General features: G+C 36.8%; 1 protein-coding gene and 1 long non-coding RNA gene across 6 annotated transcripts in view; one reads left to right on the top strand and one right to left on the bottom strand.

Moving 5' to 3' along the window:
• The window catches only part of CUTC (cutC copper transporter), a 38,521-nt gene that overhangs the window by 1,460 nt on the left and 20,226 nt on the right, over positions 1 to 16,835 (top strand). For 4 of the 5 annotated variants that reach the window (XM_077878029.1, XM_077878030.1, XM_077878028.1 and 1 more), the window contains exons 2-6: positions 1,857 to 1,928; positions 4,631 to 4,690; positions 8,967 to 9,176; positions 9,918 to 9,953; positions 12,486 to 12,619. In XM_077878029.1, the coding sequence (XP_077734155.1) occupies positions 1,857 to 1,928; positions 4,631 to 4,690; positions 8,967 to 9,176; positions 9,918 to 9,953; positions 12,486 to 12,619 (512 nt within the window). The remainder of the gene's footprint in view (positions 1 to 1,856; positions 1,929 to 4,630; positions 4,691 to 8,966; positions 9,177 to 9,917; positions 9,954 to 12,485; positions 12,620 to 16,835) is intronic. The other variant, XM_077878032.1, reaches the window with a different exon arrangement.
• LOC144301276 (uncharacterized) lies at positions 181 to 1,905 on the bottom strand. Its single transcript, XR_013368085.1, has 2 exons — positions 1,742 to 1,905; positions 181 to 334 (listed from the first exon to the last, which is right to left on the bottom strand). It is a non-coding gene; the product is annotated as an uncharacterized LOC144301276 (long non-coding RNA).

Below are 16,835 nucleotides of genomic sequence, written 5' to 3'. Positions count from 1 at the left end.
GCTCTGCAGAAACTCGGAGGGAATAGAGTGCTGCTGGCTACGAACATAGAGTGGCACTTAACTCTTTCACAGTTTGAGACTGAAAATCTTCTTTTAAATAAGTGAGACAGTTGTAATTTGATGTAAGCAAATGATAGGTGTTTGTTATTCAAATCAAAAATAGCCTTTTTAAAAATGATAAAAGCAGTATTGGATAGAGAAAAGCAACATAGAAAAGTAAAAGGGGGAGGCGTACCTGGGTGGCTCAGTCCATGAAGCACGGGACTCTTGATCTCAGTGCCCTTATACCTTGGGCTCCACTCTGGGTTCCACGCTGGGGTTTAAGTAGAGCCTTCTTAAAAAAAAAAAAAAAGAGAGAGAGAGAGAGAAAGAAAAGGAAGGAAGGAAGGAAGGAAGGAAGGAAGGAAAGAAAGAAAGAGAAAGAAAAGAAAGAAAAAAGAAAAACGAAAGAAAGAGGAAGGTAAAAGTAATTTCAGATCCTATCACCTAGTAGTTAACTATTATCAGTATGTGGTAATTCTTTCAGGTATTATTGCATGAAGTATACATTTAATATTCTTAATTGTAAAAAAAAACACTTATGTGCTTAATTTACAGAAAAGCTCAAAACGTTATTTTCATCATACTTTTAGAGTCAATACATGAATGAAATTTGTGAATTTGTAATTACTCTCAGCCTTTAGTAAATCTTTGTATGACTATTCTGTCCCAAGGTAGACCCTGTGCTTGCTATGGGTGATAATAAAGATTTCTCATAGAAAGAGACCTTACTTAGGAACTTTAGGTCAAATAAAAGTGAACAGACATTATCTACATACATAATAAGAAGAAATAGAAAGTAATTAGTGTTTTAAAAAGAAACAATTAGGGACATCTGGGTGGCTCAGCGGTCTGCCTTTGGCTCAGGGCTGATCTTGGAATGCCAGGATTAAGTCCTGCATCGGGCTCCCTGTGGGGAGCCTGCTTCTCCCTCTGCCTGTGTCTCTGCCTCTTTCTCTGTGTCTTTCATGAATATACAGAATCTTAAAAAAAAAAAAAAAAACTAAAAACTAAAAAAATACTAAAACTAATGTTTTAAAGAAGAACATATAATTTATGAAAAGTTACATGAATTCAAAAGAAGGAGATTCCTACTTTGGGAGAGAGGAGATATGGAAATATGATTTAATGTGAGCCTTGGAAATTTTTACCATTCAAAGATGGAGCTGGCAGGACATTGTGGGTTGAGGAGATGGCATAAGCAAGAGCAGAGATGGGAACTGAGGGGAAACTGGAGGTATATAGAGGAAATAATATATTTATCAGTGATAACTTTGTATACACGGTAGGTACTCTCCACTTTACATGAGTTACTTAGTCTGAAGTGTAGTGAGGACTAAATAATTCCGAGTAGGTGCTAAAGCCTACTCTGTTTTATAGAAAACATAGGCTAAGTAACTTGTCTAGGATCACACAAATAAGTGGTGGGGCGAAGATTTGAAGTCCATCCTTGTTCTTAAACATATAATCTTTATAAAAACATTTAACCATATTCTGAAAACATTGAAAAACTTTGAAAAAATCTGACTTAGAATGTGATGATGAAGACTGTGTTTTAGGAAGATTAATTTGGCATTCAGCATATATTTTCCTCAGTATAATTTCTTATACATGTGTCTGTGTACTTATTTCGCAGTTCAGAGACATCAATTTAATAATCAGTATGGTATTTTACTGCATTCATGGTCTCTAGTGTACTTACCTACTTGCTTATTATTGGACATTGGATTTGGGCAGCAAAATGTAAAATAATGGTGGTAGATTGGTTTGGATGGATAGTACCATCATGAAATTGCATTGTTCTCCATGTATTTTAGGAACGGCAAATGGATTTCTCATGGAAGTGTGTGTTGATTCAGTAGAGTCAGCTGTAAATGCAGAAAGAGGAGGTAAGACAAAAGAGAATGAATGACAGTTGGCAGTCCTTTTAAGAGTCTGAAAATGGGGGCACCTGGGTGGCTCAGTCAGTTAAGCATCCAACTCTTGATTTCAGCTCAGGTCATGATCTCAGGGTTGTATGATCAAGCCCCAGGTGGGGGCTCTGTGCTGTGTGTGGAGCCTGCTTGGGATTCTCTCTCTCTCCTTCTCTCCTCATACCCCTCCCCCAACCCTCTCTCCCCCTCTAAAAAAAAAAAGAAGTCTGAAAGGAATCCCATGAACTGATCTTGGGAGCCCTTTTGATCTCTAGGGATCCTAGTGATCTTTTTGAAAGCAGCCAACCAACTGGAAAACATACTGGCAAGTTACCATCTTTATCATCTTCTAATCTTATTCCTCCAGATCACATTTTGAGTCAAGTGTCCACAATAGTAGTGCTTCCCCACCAACTTCATTTTTTTTTTAATTGAGCTTAGCAAAGACTTCATTTTTTTCAAACTTGATTTAAAGATGATTTAACGGTTTTGCTGCCATTTTCATCATCAAGACTTTTATCTTTTTTTTTAAGATTTTATTTGTTTGAGAGGGAGAGCACAAGTGGGTGGAGAAGTAGAGGGAGAGGGAGAAGCAGGATCCCTGCTGAGGAGCCAGACACAGGGCTCGATCCCAGAACCCTGAGATCATGATTTGAGATGAAAGTAGATACTTAACCGACTGAGCCACCCACATGCTCCCGTTATCTTTTTTTTTTAAACATTATTTTTACCTCAAGATTTGTTTTGCATTTTGAACCTGCTTTAATGGGAAGTATAGAAATTCCCATCATCTCAGGATCATATATTTTTTTTAACTTTTTATTTTAGAGAATTTCAAATATATACAAAGTAGAGAAAATAGTATAATGAATCCCCATCACTCAGCATCTACTAGTTTAAGCACGTGGCCATGCTTTCATCTATATCAGGGAATCAGGACACTTTTTCTAAAGAGCCAACATAGTATAGGGGCATCTGGGTGGCTCAGTTGGTTAAGTGTCCAACTCTTGATTTCAGGTCAGGTCATAATCTCAGAGTCATCGGGGAGTCTGCTTGAGATTCTTCCCCTCTCCTCCTTTTGCCCCTCCCCCTGCTCACTTCTGTACTCACTTTCTCTAAATAAATAAATAAATCTTTTAAAAAAAAGAGCAACATAGTATATATTTTCAGCTTTCCTGGCAGCATTTGTTCTTTGTGGAATATTTGTGTTTTTAAAATAATCCTCTGAAAATGTTAAAGCCATTCTTAATTTGGCAATAAAAAGAGTGAAGTGCTAATACATGCTACAACATAGATGAATCCTGAAATTTATTCTAAGTAGAAAAAAACAGTCACAAAATACCACATGCTGTATGATTCCACCTGTATGAAATGTCCACATTAGGCAAATTTTAGAGACAGGAAGTAGTTGCCTAGGGTTGAGGGTCATGGGAGAAGGGAAGGTGACTGCTAAACGGTATGAGGTTTCTTTTTGGGGTACAAGTCTTTTGACTTTAAATGGATGAGTTGTATGGTATGTGAATTATATATCAATAAAGATTTTTATTTTTTAAAAATAAATTTTTTTGATTTATAGGCCATAACAAAAAACAAACAAACCTGTGGCCTTTGGCCTGCAGTGGATTAAGACATTGTCAGCCTGATCCATCCTTTATAAGGTCTTCTTTCATCTTTTCACCTAATAATTTTAGCAGTGCATATTTTAGTGGGGTTTGAAAAATTGTGCTATACTAGGACTAACATTTACTTTTCACTTATTAGCAGTGTGCTTCTTCTAAAAGAACTTTCCTTCATTGACTGGTTCTATTGAGGTTCAGTTACTATAAGAAAGGCAGGATAAATATTTCCTCCTTTTCCTCTGTTTACTGATTTTGGATAATGAATTTATTCTCTATCCCTCAGTGAATCATTTTATCATTATGAACCTGGATTTAGACATGTTTGATATGTTTTATTACACTATAGTTATTCTTATTAAAGCTCAAAGTATCCCATGTTTGGCTGGTACAAGCTTCTTAAGGCTGGATCCTGAGACTCTTTTGACAGGACCCTGTAATCTGATAGTTAATCTGCTTTCAACATTCTCTTATTCTTGAAATAATAAATTTCAAAATTTATTGACTTAAATTACCTTGTAATTTTATAAAGCTTAGAAAAAGGAAGACTCTTGGAAAAGATTGTTATTATCCATGAAGGGTCAGCTTTCCACTATGGTCAATCCAGACCATACTTATTCTGAGTCATATCCTTCCTTATACATGGAGAGGCAACACTGTTATACAAAATTTCTTGGAAAAGATTATTATCTGTGAAGGGTCAGTGTTACACTATGGTCAATCCAGACCATACTTATTCTGAATCACATCCTTCTTTGTGGGGAGGCAACTCTGCAATACAAAATTTCAAGAGACCTAGCTTAACTTGAATTAATTCTTGACTATCAGTAACACGGTGTGGGTTGCAGAATATAGTTGGGATTAAAAATAGAGTTTTACTCTAGTTTTATAATTTGATTTTCTCTCAGTTTGTAAGATTTTGCTCTATTTGGGAAAAAATGTTAAGTTTACTGTTTCATAAGTATTTATTTTGGACAATCATTTTTGATCAATGCTTCTTAAAATTTTTAATTTTTAAAAGTTTATTTGTTGAGAAATGCTTTTTTTTTTTTTTTATCATAGGTGCTGGTCGGATTGAATTATGTTCTGGTTTATTGGAAGGAGGAACCACACCCAGCATGGGTAAGTGTTTTTCCTATTTTCTAGTAGGAGTTTATAGAGCCTAGAGACAATGGAAAATATGTTTCACTGAGATCTTTTACTAATGTTACTAATATGTTAACTATTCTGTGGATATTGAATCAGTTAGAAGTGCTTATGGTTACAAACAAACCTGTCTATCAAAGACGAGATCCTTATACATCAAAAAGTTGAGACATAGATAGTTAATGTTGGTTCAGTTGCTCTGCAGTAATATTAACTGGATTAATATTAATATTACTGTAGTAATATTAACAGGATTTTTTCTTTTATATTTTCATCCCAGCACCCTCAGCATATTGTCTTCATTTCTCCCATCCTGGTCTTTGTGCTGTTGTCATACATTTTACTTCAGTATATGGTAAAAATACATACACTCCACACTACATTATTATTTTTGTTAAAAAAGTCAATTAGGGGCTCCTGGGTGGCTCAGTTGGTTGATTTCAACTCAAGTCATGATCTCAGGGTCTTGAGATTGAGCCCCATATAGGGCTCTGCACTCAGTGGGGAGTCTGCTTAATACTCTTTGCCTCGTCCTCTGCCCCCTGCCACTTGTACTCTCTTAAATAAATCTTAACAGAATCTGTTATCTCTTAATAATAGATTAAGAATAATAAGATAGGAATAGATAATAGATTAGAATAATAAGAAAACAGTCATGTATTTACCTACGTGTAGTAAGTATTTCTGGTGTTCTTCATTTCTTTGTGTGGATCTGTATTTCCATCAGATTTCATTTTCCTTCTGTCTGAAGTAATTCTATTAACTTTTTTTTTTTTTTTTTGTAGTGCGAGTATGCTGGGGATGAATTCTTTCAGCTTTTGTATGTCTCAAAACATCTTCCCCTATTTATGAAAGCTATTTTTTGCTGGGTTTGGAATTGTAGTTTGACAATTTTTTTCTTCTTTCAGTACTTTAAAGATGTTTTCTCCATTGTCGTCTTGTTGGTGGTATTTCTCAAATGAAATCTGGTATCATCCATACCTTTGGGGTTTTTTGTTTGTTTGTTTGTTTTCCTATGTAATGTCTTTTTTCTGTGGTTGCTTTAAAAGTTTTTTATTCCTGGCTTTGAATGATGTGAAAGCCATATACCTGATTATGATTTTCTTCATGTTTTATAGTTTTATAGATGTATAGTTTTATAGTATAGTTTTATAGATGTATAGTTTTATAGATGTATAGTTTTCATCACATTTGGAAAAATTTCAACATTCAACATATTACACTCCCTCCTTCAGAGACTTCAGTTATACTTGTTTTAGACTGCTTGAAGTTGTCCTACAATTCACTGCCCCTCCCCTTTTTAAGTGGGTTCCACACCCAGTGTGGAGCCCAATGCAAGGCTTAAACTCAGCATGGTGAGATGGACACTTGAGCTGAGATCAAGAGTCGGATGTTTAACTGACTGAGCCATCTAGGCACCCCCTTTTTATTTTAATCACCTTTTTCTCTGTTTCATTTTGCATGGATCCTATTGATTTGTTTCCAAATGTATTAATCTTTTCTGTACAATGTCTAATCTGCTATTAAACCTGCCTAGTAAATTTTTCATCTCGAACGTTGTCATTTTGATCTTTAGAAGTTTAATTTGAGTCTGTTATATCTCATAGTTTCTGAATTCTTGAAGATTTTAAAGTTATAATAGGTATTTTAATAATTTGGCTGCTAATTTTAATATCTGTATCAGGTCTAGGTTGGTTTCATTTGATTGATTAATCACCTAATTATGCATCTTATTTTCCTGCCTGATAATTTTACTGGTTGCCAGACATGAATTTTGCTTTGTTGGGTCCTGAATACGTTTGTATCACTATAAATATTCTCGAACAGTTGGGTTATTTGGAAAGTTTGTTCCTTTTGGGTCTTGCCTTTAAAATTTGTTAAGCAGTCCTGGAATAGTGGTCAGTCTAGAGTTAATTATTTCCCACTATTGAAGCAATACCCTTCTGTGTACTCTACCCATAAATCTTCAACTTTTCCTATCTTCCTTTTGGGAATAGGCATTATTTTTGGCCTGACAGGTGTGAATGACAGGCATTATTTCTTTCTAATTCTTTTCAATGGATTTTTCCCTGGTCTTGCATGGTTTCCTTGCATATGTGCAATCAGTACTGAGCTGAATATTGGATGGAGATTCTCTGTAAATCTCTAAAGTTCTCTTCCTCTCCTTCCTGGTGCTCTTTTCTGAGAACTCTAGTCACTTGGTCTCCCTGGACTCTCAGCTTTGTCTCTTTTTTTTTTTTTTAATTTTTATTTATTTATGATAGTCACAGAGAGAGAGAGAGAGAGAGGCAGAGACATAGGCAGAGGGAGAAGCAGGCTCCATGCACCGGGAGCCCGACGTGGGACTCGATCCCGGGTCTCCAGGATCACGCCCTGGGCAAAAGGCAGGTGCCAAACTGCTGCGCCACCCAGGGATCCCTCAGCTTTGTCTCTTCAACTCAGAATTCTCTGGCCTCCACCTGGGTTCCCCCTTTCTATGCTGCAACCTAGAAAACCCTCAAGGTAGTAATTTGGGTCAATTATAGAGCTTACTTCATTTGTTTCCCATCTTTCAGGCATCATAGGTCTTTGTTACTTGACACGCAATGTCTTATAAACCATCATTTCATATATTTTACATATTCATATGTGGTTTTTGGTTATTGTAGGTGAGAGGGTAAATCAAGTCCCTGTCAAAAGCAGAAGTCCCTGTATGAATTTCTGACTCTTTTATGTTACTCTGAGGTTGATAATAGCACTATGTAGTATAAAAGGTTTATATATGCAATAGTGCTTTGGAATCTTCTCATTAAAGGAAGGCATTCCCTGGCCATTCTGTGAAATTTCTAGAACGTCTCTAAATTTGATTGCAGTCTTTTTTTTGCAACAGCAATCATGATTCATTGCTTGCTATTGGGCATATTGCAATCCTATGCAAAATTTGAGTTCTTTTAGCAGGGAAAAAGAAGTAAATCCATTGTGCTTGTTACAGAACATATACATAGTTACTGATATATGATGCTTTGGCTTATGATTTTTTGAGTTTAAGATGGTTCAAAAGTAATATGCATCAATAGAAGTTGTACTTTGAATTTTGAATTCTGATCTTTTCCTAGGCTAAGCCACTTGTAGTATGGTACTCTCGTGATATTGGAGCCACAGCTCCCAGTCAGCCATGTGATCACAAGAATAAACACTTGCAAACATTCTGTACCCATATAGCCATTCTGTTTTTCACTTTAAGTATTGTATTCAATAAATTATGTGGGATATTCAATACTGTATTATTTTTTAAAATATTTTATTTATTTATTCATGAGAGAGAGAGAGAGAGAGAGGCAGAGACATAGGCAGAGGGAGAAATAGGCTCTATCCAGAAAGCCCGATGTGGGACTCGATCCAGGAACTCCGGGATCACGCCCTGAGTGAAAGGCAGAAGCTCAACCGCTGAGCCACCCAGGTGTCCCTCAACACCGTATTATAATATAGGATTCCCATTGGATGATTTTGCCCAACTATAGGCTAATGTAAGTGTTCTGAGCGTGTTTATGGAGGCCAGGCTAAGCTGTAATGTTCAATAGGTTGGGTATATTAAAGGCATTTTGGCTTAGGATTTTTTCAGCTTAAGATGGGTTTATTGAGATGTAACTACAGTGTAAATCATGGAAGATCTGTACTATTGAGAGTTCCTGAGCTAGCAATGAATTGTGTCGTTTAGGTATTTTTATTCCCAGATCTCTACATAAAATCACAAATAAATATAACTTTGCTCTCTTTTACATAACTTTCAAAAACAGGTTTTGATAAATTTCTTTGTTCATTAAAGAGACATAAACTTTAGACTTATGTAAACATCTCTATAGTAGGTTCTAACTAGAACTATAATCAATCAGAGGAAAAATCAGATCTTACAGAATACACTGGCAGAATATTGAGCCTGCTAGTTATTACACTTTCAAATGTCATATCCAGTAAAAGGATTTTACTTTAGTCAACTGACAAGTGCTTTTAAAAAATGCAGTAAAATCCTTTTGTTTTCTAAATTGCTCTTTTTTACCCTTGATTCTATTACTTAATTTCTATTACATGCACTTTTTTTATTAATGTTGTCATTCCTTCAGATCCACCTTTCTCTGATTTCCTCAGTCATTGCTTCCTTTTCTTGTAGGCATAATATCCAAGAGCAAATGTAAAAGGCCAATAAATTTTATTAACTTCCTTGAGCTGTTAGTTCACATTTGAATTTCAATTAGTCTGTTCTCTTTTCTTTTAGGTGTCCTTCAAGTAGTGAAGCAGTGTGTTCAGATCCCAGTTTTTGTGATGATTCGGCCACGTGGAGGTGACTTTTTATATTCAGATCGCGAAGTTGAGGTGATGAAGGCTGACATTCGTCTTGCCAAGCTTTATGGTGCTGATGGTTTGGTATTTGGAGCATTGACTGAAGATGGGAACATTGACAAAGAGTTGTGCATGTCCCTTGTGGGTAAGAATTTGTACCTGAGACCAAAAAGCCTCTGCGATGATTGCATTTAATACTCCTGATGTTGAAACTAACATAACATTGTATGTCACCCCAAATTAAAAAAAAAGAAAAACTCAAATTTTTCTGAAAACTGGCTTTTCAGTAACATCTGCAGGCACTTCTGCTAACCTATTTTAAGCAGTAGTTATCTAGATATTTGGGGCAGAGGGCATATGTATTCTAGTCCTACTGACTTCTAAGTTGCTATAGATCAAGTTCAGCTACTGTTCCTGGAAGGTTTTAAGGGAAGTTTACCTTGATTCCTTTAATCACTACACCAAAAACTTCAAAAGCTATTGCAGTTGGTGAGGATGGGGAGATCTGGAGATGGCAGACACATACTACTTCTATTAGTAGGCCAGAGTATTTTCTTGAAGATTCTCAGAGGGGTAAAAGTAATAGATGTAAAAAAAAAAAAAAAAAAAAAAAAGTAATAGATGTAATGCTGCCTTTATAGTAACCAGATAGCATAATTTTTATTTGGTCTAGCTAAGGAGTGAATGATCTTTTTTTTGGTATGAAAGTCAGAGATTACTGGGTACATAGGAATTCTGAAATTGGAAGGCTACCATTTTATTATTTTAGTTCATTGTCCTTCTTAGGAGAGAAAAGTATAAAAAAGGCTCTTCTAACATGGAAAAATCTATGTGTAGTAGTCAGTGATGATCTCTTCATTTATATTATTTGGCTTTCTTTTTATAGCTATATGCCGTCCTCTACCAGTCACTTTCCACCGAGGTGAGTCATTTCCATTTTAAAAGTTCTATTGAACGGTGTCAGTTTTCTTATTTCACCAAATGCCATAACCTTTTTATGGAACACAATACTAGAGTGTTACAGTGATACCAGTTGGTTTCTTTACATTGACCTCAGGACTGTTATAAATTTGGAGATGCACAATTTGAAGCTTAGTTGTGAAAAGTACTGGTGGTGGTAGTGGGATATAATACTATTATATCTAAGAGTGAGAGAATAGGAATTGCTTACATGTGTATATACTTATCACAGCATTCCAAGCAAGAATTCTGAGATTCACTTTTTTCAAAGATTATTTTTAAGTAATCTCTACACTCAATGTGGGGCTTGAACTCACAACCCCAAGATCAAGAGTCACATGCTTTCCAGCAGAACCAGTCAAGCACCTGCTGAGATTCATTTTTATTAGATTACCTTAGATCCTGTGTAATCCCCAAAAGAATATACCACTGTGACCAGTGAAATGAAACGTACTGCCTGGCTTAAGCCAGACAAGACCAGTTAGGAGCTAGTGGTGCGACCAGCATTCCCAGATGAATATAAAATTCATGAGCAGAGATGGAGGTGGATATCTACATAAGAATTGGTTGCTATTGAGAAGGAGGAAAGAAGGAATAGACGGTGGATAGTAAATGAAGAAATATCCACTGTCAAACACAAAACTACGTTATTGATAGTTTGTCTACATCAGAATGATTTCTAAAAAGTATCTGATAATTTTATGTAAACAATACCTCTTATCTATAAATCAGGTAGTTATAATTTCTGTACACTTTTGTCAAATCTTAGTAAAATGTGGGAACAAGTGTCAATTTTGCCTGAAGAGGGCACTCTGTTATACATGAAAAGAAAGAAGTCTTTTTTGTTTTTTTTACTGATGATATATGCTTAAGAAATTGTTGAATGTGTCCTTTTGAATAAGCATTCAAAGATTAGGATAAGAGCGGGCACCAGTATTTGCATCTATTTATAGAAATTAGAGATAAAACATTTGTTATTCTTGTTTCTTTTTCAAACGAATACCACCAGAAAACTGTTTTCTTGGCTCACTGATTAGCAATGCTTCTCATAAACTAGTAATAACTAAAGGATGTTAGAGTGTTTAAAATTCAGCACCTTGAGACTGACCAAAAAATTTTTTTAATATGAAAAGTAATTTAAATTAGTAAACATTTATCTGAAAAATATATAGTTTAAACTTTGGCATGCTAAATAATTTAAAAAGTAAACATGTCATATAGAATGTATTTTTCTCTGTTCTTTAAGAAAATCATTCAAATTTCTTTTCCTTCAATATATTTAACAAAAATATTTTCATATTTTCCAAATTTTGCATTGTTGTGGGTTCCATATTTTTTTCACTCATGTATTTAATGAGATAGTATGATAATTTAATCACTGGTGAGGCACTGTTACAAAAAAGGAAAAGCCTCCATGGTACATTTAGCTGTCTGCATACACTAAAGGGTAAAGTAAAGGAGTCAAGTGCCTAATCCACCATAGATTAGAACTTCCAAATGATGTAGCAGTGCTCAGAACCAAAGCAGAAGTAGTTTTTCGAGGTTCCTACTGCCACTTTCCTCTCTAAGGGGGAGAAAAGTCTCTTGGAAAATAGAATGGAACTGTAAGTTTAGATAGTCTGTTGTCCTTATACTATGAGCCTTAAGTATTTGAAGTAAATGGAATAGCAGAAAGTATTAGTCAATAATAATGTGAGTCAAGGCCATTTTTAAAGATTTAATTTATTTATTCATTTATTCATTAATTCATTCGTGAGAGACACAGAGAGAGACACAAAGACACAGGTAGAGGGAGAAGCAGGCTCCCCAAAGGGAGTCCAATGCGGGACTCAATCCCAGGACCCCAGGATCATGACCTGAGCCAAAGGCTGACACTTAACCACTGAGCCACCCAGTTGCCCCTAGGTTGTTTTTAGAACTGGTGACTATACTGTTTGTCTGAAGTCCAGTTTGTCTAGTTTGTCTGAAACTTTAGAGCAGAGTTTTCCAAAATCGAGTTACTTGGCCTATCATATTTACAGTTTACCATATTGGAGTGCTACCTGTGTAAATTTATTTAATAATTTTCTTTAAATAAAACCTTAAGTGAGTTTATTTTTTTAAGAGAGCTTATTTTAAAGAGAAATTTTTATAAATCATGAAAAATAGAAATGTTTCACTTCTAATCTGTGTTTAAGTAAATCTATTCAAATGAGTACCATCTAAAATGTTTATGCATGTCACTGTGGTATGCTAGTAAACTTGTTCTTGGACTAAAAGAGCTCTGATATATAGTATTTGTTGATTTCTGTGGTTTAACTTCTCCCACCTTGACTGATTTCAAGCTGTCAATAGATTAACAATGATGCTTGCAAAACTCCTGAATATTTAACAGTTGGCTTTGGCTTGCCAGTATGAGCTAGGTCCAGCACACCACTGTGTGTATACTACATTTTAGAAAGCACTGTTTTAGAGAATATCTGTTCAAAATTCAAATACATTTTATTCATTTCAGCCTTTGACATGGTTCATGATCCAATGGCAGCTCTAGAGACCCTTTTAACCTTGGGATTTGAACGAGTATTGACCAGTGGCTGTGACAGTTCAGCATTAGAAGGGCTGCCCTTAATAAAGCGACTCATAGATCAGGTATACATAATTTCTTTCCTTTCTTCCTAACTCTGTTGTGGTTGCTCCTGATACTCTGTTGTTCAGCTAGGTTATGAAACTAAATATTACTGATTTAGTGGTTACTCTCTACAGAAAAGCAAGCAGGTTGTAATATGTATATATGTTTCTTTCACATGAATGTTTCTAGTTTTTTAAAGATGTATTTATTTATTTTAGAGAGAGAGAACAGGGGAGGGGGGAGAGGGAGAGAGAGTCTTAAGCAGACTCTGCTGCGCTCAGCCCAGAGCCCAAGACCCTGAGACAGAACCTGAGCCGAATGTTTAACCTACTGCACCACCCAGGTGCCTCTCTTTCACATGAGTGTTTTTAGTAGTTAAGGCTCTTGAGGTCAAATTATAGACATTGCTTAAGGATTTACTCTAACTTGGATAACCATAGCAAATTTTACCTTTTCTCAGCCATCAGTATTTCATGGTTTTAAGCCATGTCATCTCACTGTCAGCCTGTGTATAGTCAGGGGATCCCATATAAAATTTGAAATAATTATCAGTTGGAAGTGAATTCTAAAACAAAATTATATTTTTCTTCATATCTCCTTATCTATCAAGATAGGAGAAAATATATTTTTTCTCTCTCTCTTTTTTTAAAAGATTTTATTTATTTATTCATGAGAGAGGCAGATACATAGGGAGAGGGAGAAACAGGCTCCATGCAGGAAGCCCAATGTGGGACTCGATCCCAGGACTCCGAAATCATGCCCTGAGCCAAAGGCAGACACCCAGGCATTCCTATAATTTTCTCTTGTATGAGTTTCCATGATGAGTTAGCATCATTTGTAGATCAGTCAAAAAATGACTTTGTGGTTTGACTGTTTTTCTGACACCAGTCCAGAGCCATTCTAAATTAGTGAGTGTGGACCTTGAGACAAGAGAATTCTGCTTTAAGACTCAGACACTTATTTGCTGGGCAGTGTTGAATAGATGACTAAGCTTCTATTTCCTTATATGTGCAATTGAGATAAGTTTAAACTTTCTCTATAGGGTTCTGATAATTGCTAGGGATAAGATATGTAAGAGCCTTAGCATCATGTGTGATGTATAATAGATCTTACTACAAGTTAGTTTCTATTATTATTATTACTACTGCTATTACTGATGTTTTTTAGTGTTCCTGTGTTGAAATCTGATTATGTTCACTTTCCTATAGTGGTGAAAATAATTTTCAGAAATTTCATCTAAGGATTGATGTGAGTTTTCTAGCCTAGAACCTACTGATTTTACAAATATTTATTAAGTATATATTAACTGCAGGGCATTTGTACTATGGTAGTGACCACAGTGTGTGTGTGTGTGTGTGTGTGTGTGTGTGTGTGTGTGTGTAGTCAATGCTCTTCCAGTTTGGTGCACAATTGGCACTTTTAATAGAACAGGCATTTCTAACAGAGTGCTATAATAAAAGGAAGATACTAAGTGGCACCTGGCTGGCCTAGATGGTAGAGCATATGACTCTTGATCCCTGGGTTGTGAGTTCAAGTCCCACATTGGGGGATAGAGTTTACTTAATTAAAAAAAAAAAAAATTAGGGCTTTTTCACAATGGGTTTGCCGCCAGAACGCAGGTGTCGTGAAAACCACTGCTAAACCTAAACCAAAATGGGAAAGGAGAAGACTCACATCAACATCGTCGTCATTGGACACGTAGATTCGGGCAAGTCTACCACTACTGGCCATCTGATCTACAAATGTGGTGGGATCGACAAAAGAACTATCGAAAAATTTGAGAAGGAGGCTGCTGAGATGGGAAAAGGCTCCTTCAAGTATGCCTGGGTCTTGGATAAACTGAAAGCTGAACCTGAACGTGGTATCACCATTGATATCTCCCTGTGGAAATTCGAGACCAGCAAGTATTATGTGACCATCATTGATGCCCCAGGACACAGAGACTTTATCAAAAACATGATTACAGGCACATCTCAGGCTGACTGTGCTGTCCTGATTGTTGCTGCTGGTGTTGGTGATTTTGAAGCAGGTATCTCCAAGAATGGGCAGACCCGTGAGCATGCCCTTCTGGCTTACACACTGGGTATAAAACAACTAATTGTTGGTGTTAACAAAATGGATTCCACTGAACCACCCTACAGCCAGAAGAGATACGAGGAAATCGTTAAGGAAGTCAGCACCTACATTAAGAAAATTGGCTACAACCCTGACACAGTAGCATTTGTGCCAATTTCTGGTTGGAATGGTGACAACATGCTGGAGCCAAGTGCTAACATGCCTTGGTTCAAGGGATAGAAAGTCACCCGTAAAGATGGGAATGCCAGTGGAACCACACTGCTTGAAGCCCTGGATTGCATTCTGCCACCAACTCGTCCAACTGATAAGCCCTTGCGTCTGCCTCTCCAAGACGTCTACAAAATTGGTGGTATTGGTACTGTCCCAGTGGGTCGAGTGGAGACTGGTGTTCTTAAGCCTGGTATGGTGGTCACCTTTGCTCCAGTCAATGTTACAACTGAAGTAAAGTCTGTTGAAATGTACCATGAAGCTTTGAGTGAGGCTCTTCCTGGGGACAATGTGGGCTTCAATGTCAAGAACGTATCTGTCAAAGATGTTCGTCGTGGCAACATGGCTGGTGACAGCAAAAATGACCCACCAATGGAAGCAGCTGGCTTCACAGCTCAGGTGATTATCCTGAACCATCCAGGCCAAATCAGTGCTGGATATGCACCTGTGCTGGATTGTCACACAGCTCACATTGCTTGCGAGTTTGCTGAGCTGAAGGAAAAGATAGATCGTTGTTCTGGAAAGAAGCTGGAAGATGGTCCCAAGTTCTTGAAATCTGGGGATGCTGCCATTGTTGATATGGTTCCTGGCATACCTATGTGTGTTGAGAGCTTCTCTGACTATCCTCCTCTGGGCCATTTTGCTGTTCGTGACATGAGACAGACGGTTGCTGTGGGTGTCATCAAAGCAGTGGACAAGAAGGCAGCTGGAGCTGGCAAAGTCACCAAGTCTGCCCAGAAAGCTCAGAAGGCTAAATGAATATTATCCCCAATACCTGCCACCCCAGTCTTTTTTTTTTTTTTTTAAATGTTATTTATTTATTCATGATAGAGAGAGAGAGAGAGAGAGAGAGAGAGAGAGAGAGAGAGAGAGGCAGAGACACAGGCAGAGGGAGAAGCAGGCTCCATGCCCGGAGCCCGATGCGGGACTCGATCCCAGGACTCCAGGGTCACGCCCTGGGCCAAAGGCAGGTGCTGAACCGCTGAGCCACCCAGGGATCCCCTGCCACCCCAGTCTTAATCAGTGGTGGAAGAACGGTCTCAGAACTGTTTGTGGCAATTGGCCATTTAAGTTTAATAGTAAAAGACTGGTTAATGATAACAATGCATCGTAAAACCTTCAGAAGGAAAGGAGAATGTTTTGTGGACCATTTGTTTTTTTTTTTGTTTTTTGTTTCTTTTTGTGCGTGTGTGGCAGTTTTAAGTTATTAGTTTTTAAAATCAGTACTTTTTAATGGAAACAACTTGACCAAAAATCTGTCACAGAATTTTGAGACCCATTAAAACAAAAGTTTAATGAGAAAAAAAAAAATTAAGTACTAAAGGGGCACATTTGAGAGGAACTAACGCTAGATGTAAGCACGGGGTTCTAGTTAGCTCCCCAGAAGAAGAGACATCACACGCACTGCAGTGTCTTACTCATTTGAGTGATAATTAAGTAGGTGAATGCTTCATGCAGAAAAAATAGTATACAAAAAGGCCTGGAAACAAAAGTAATCATAACTTGCCAAGATATTGAAGAAATCAGAATGCTGAATGTAAAGAGAAAAATGCTGTCCAAAGCCTTGAAAATTGTTGAAGAGTTTGTATTTTATCCTTGGGGCAGTGGGGAAGTCTGAAGGGTTTTAAAATAGAAGAGTTGATGAATCAGGTTTTCATTTTAAAATTGTTAGTCACTATGGAGGAGAGAATAAGGTAGATATAATTGCCATAGTCATGTCTTAGATTTCATAATCACTGTTGTTGCTTATGTGATCTGTAGTTTGTTTAATCATTGGTTGGCAGGAAGCACTAGGTTAAATATTCTCATACATTAACTTCTTTTTTATAAAATAAAAATTGTATTTAGGGTGTACATGGTATTTTGACATTAACATACACAGTGAGATGGTTACAGTCAGGCTAATTAATATATCCATCTCCTCAGCTAGTCACTATTTGGGGAATGTGTGGG

Source organism: Canis aureus, chromosome 29, assembly GCF_053574225.1.
Source record: "Canis aureus isolate CA01 chromosome 29, VMU_Caureus_v.1.0, whole genome shotgun sequence".
Taxonomy (NCBI): Eukaryota; Metazoa; Chordata; class Mammalia; order Carnivora; family Canidae; genus Canis; species Canis aureus.
This window is presented reverse-complemented; position numbering and strand designations above follow the sequence as displayed.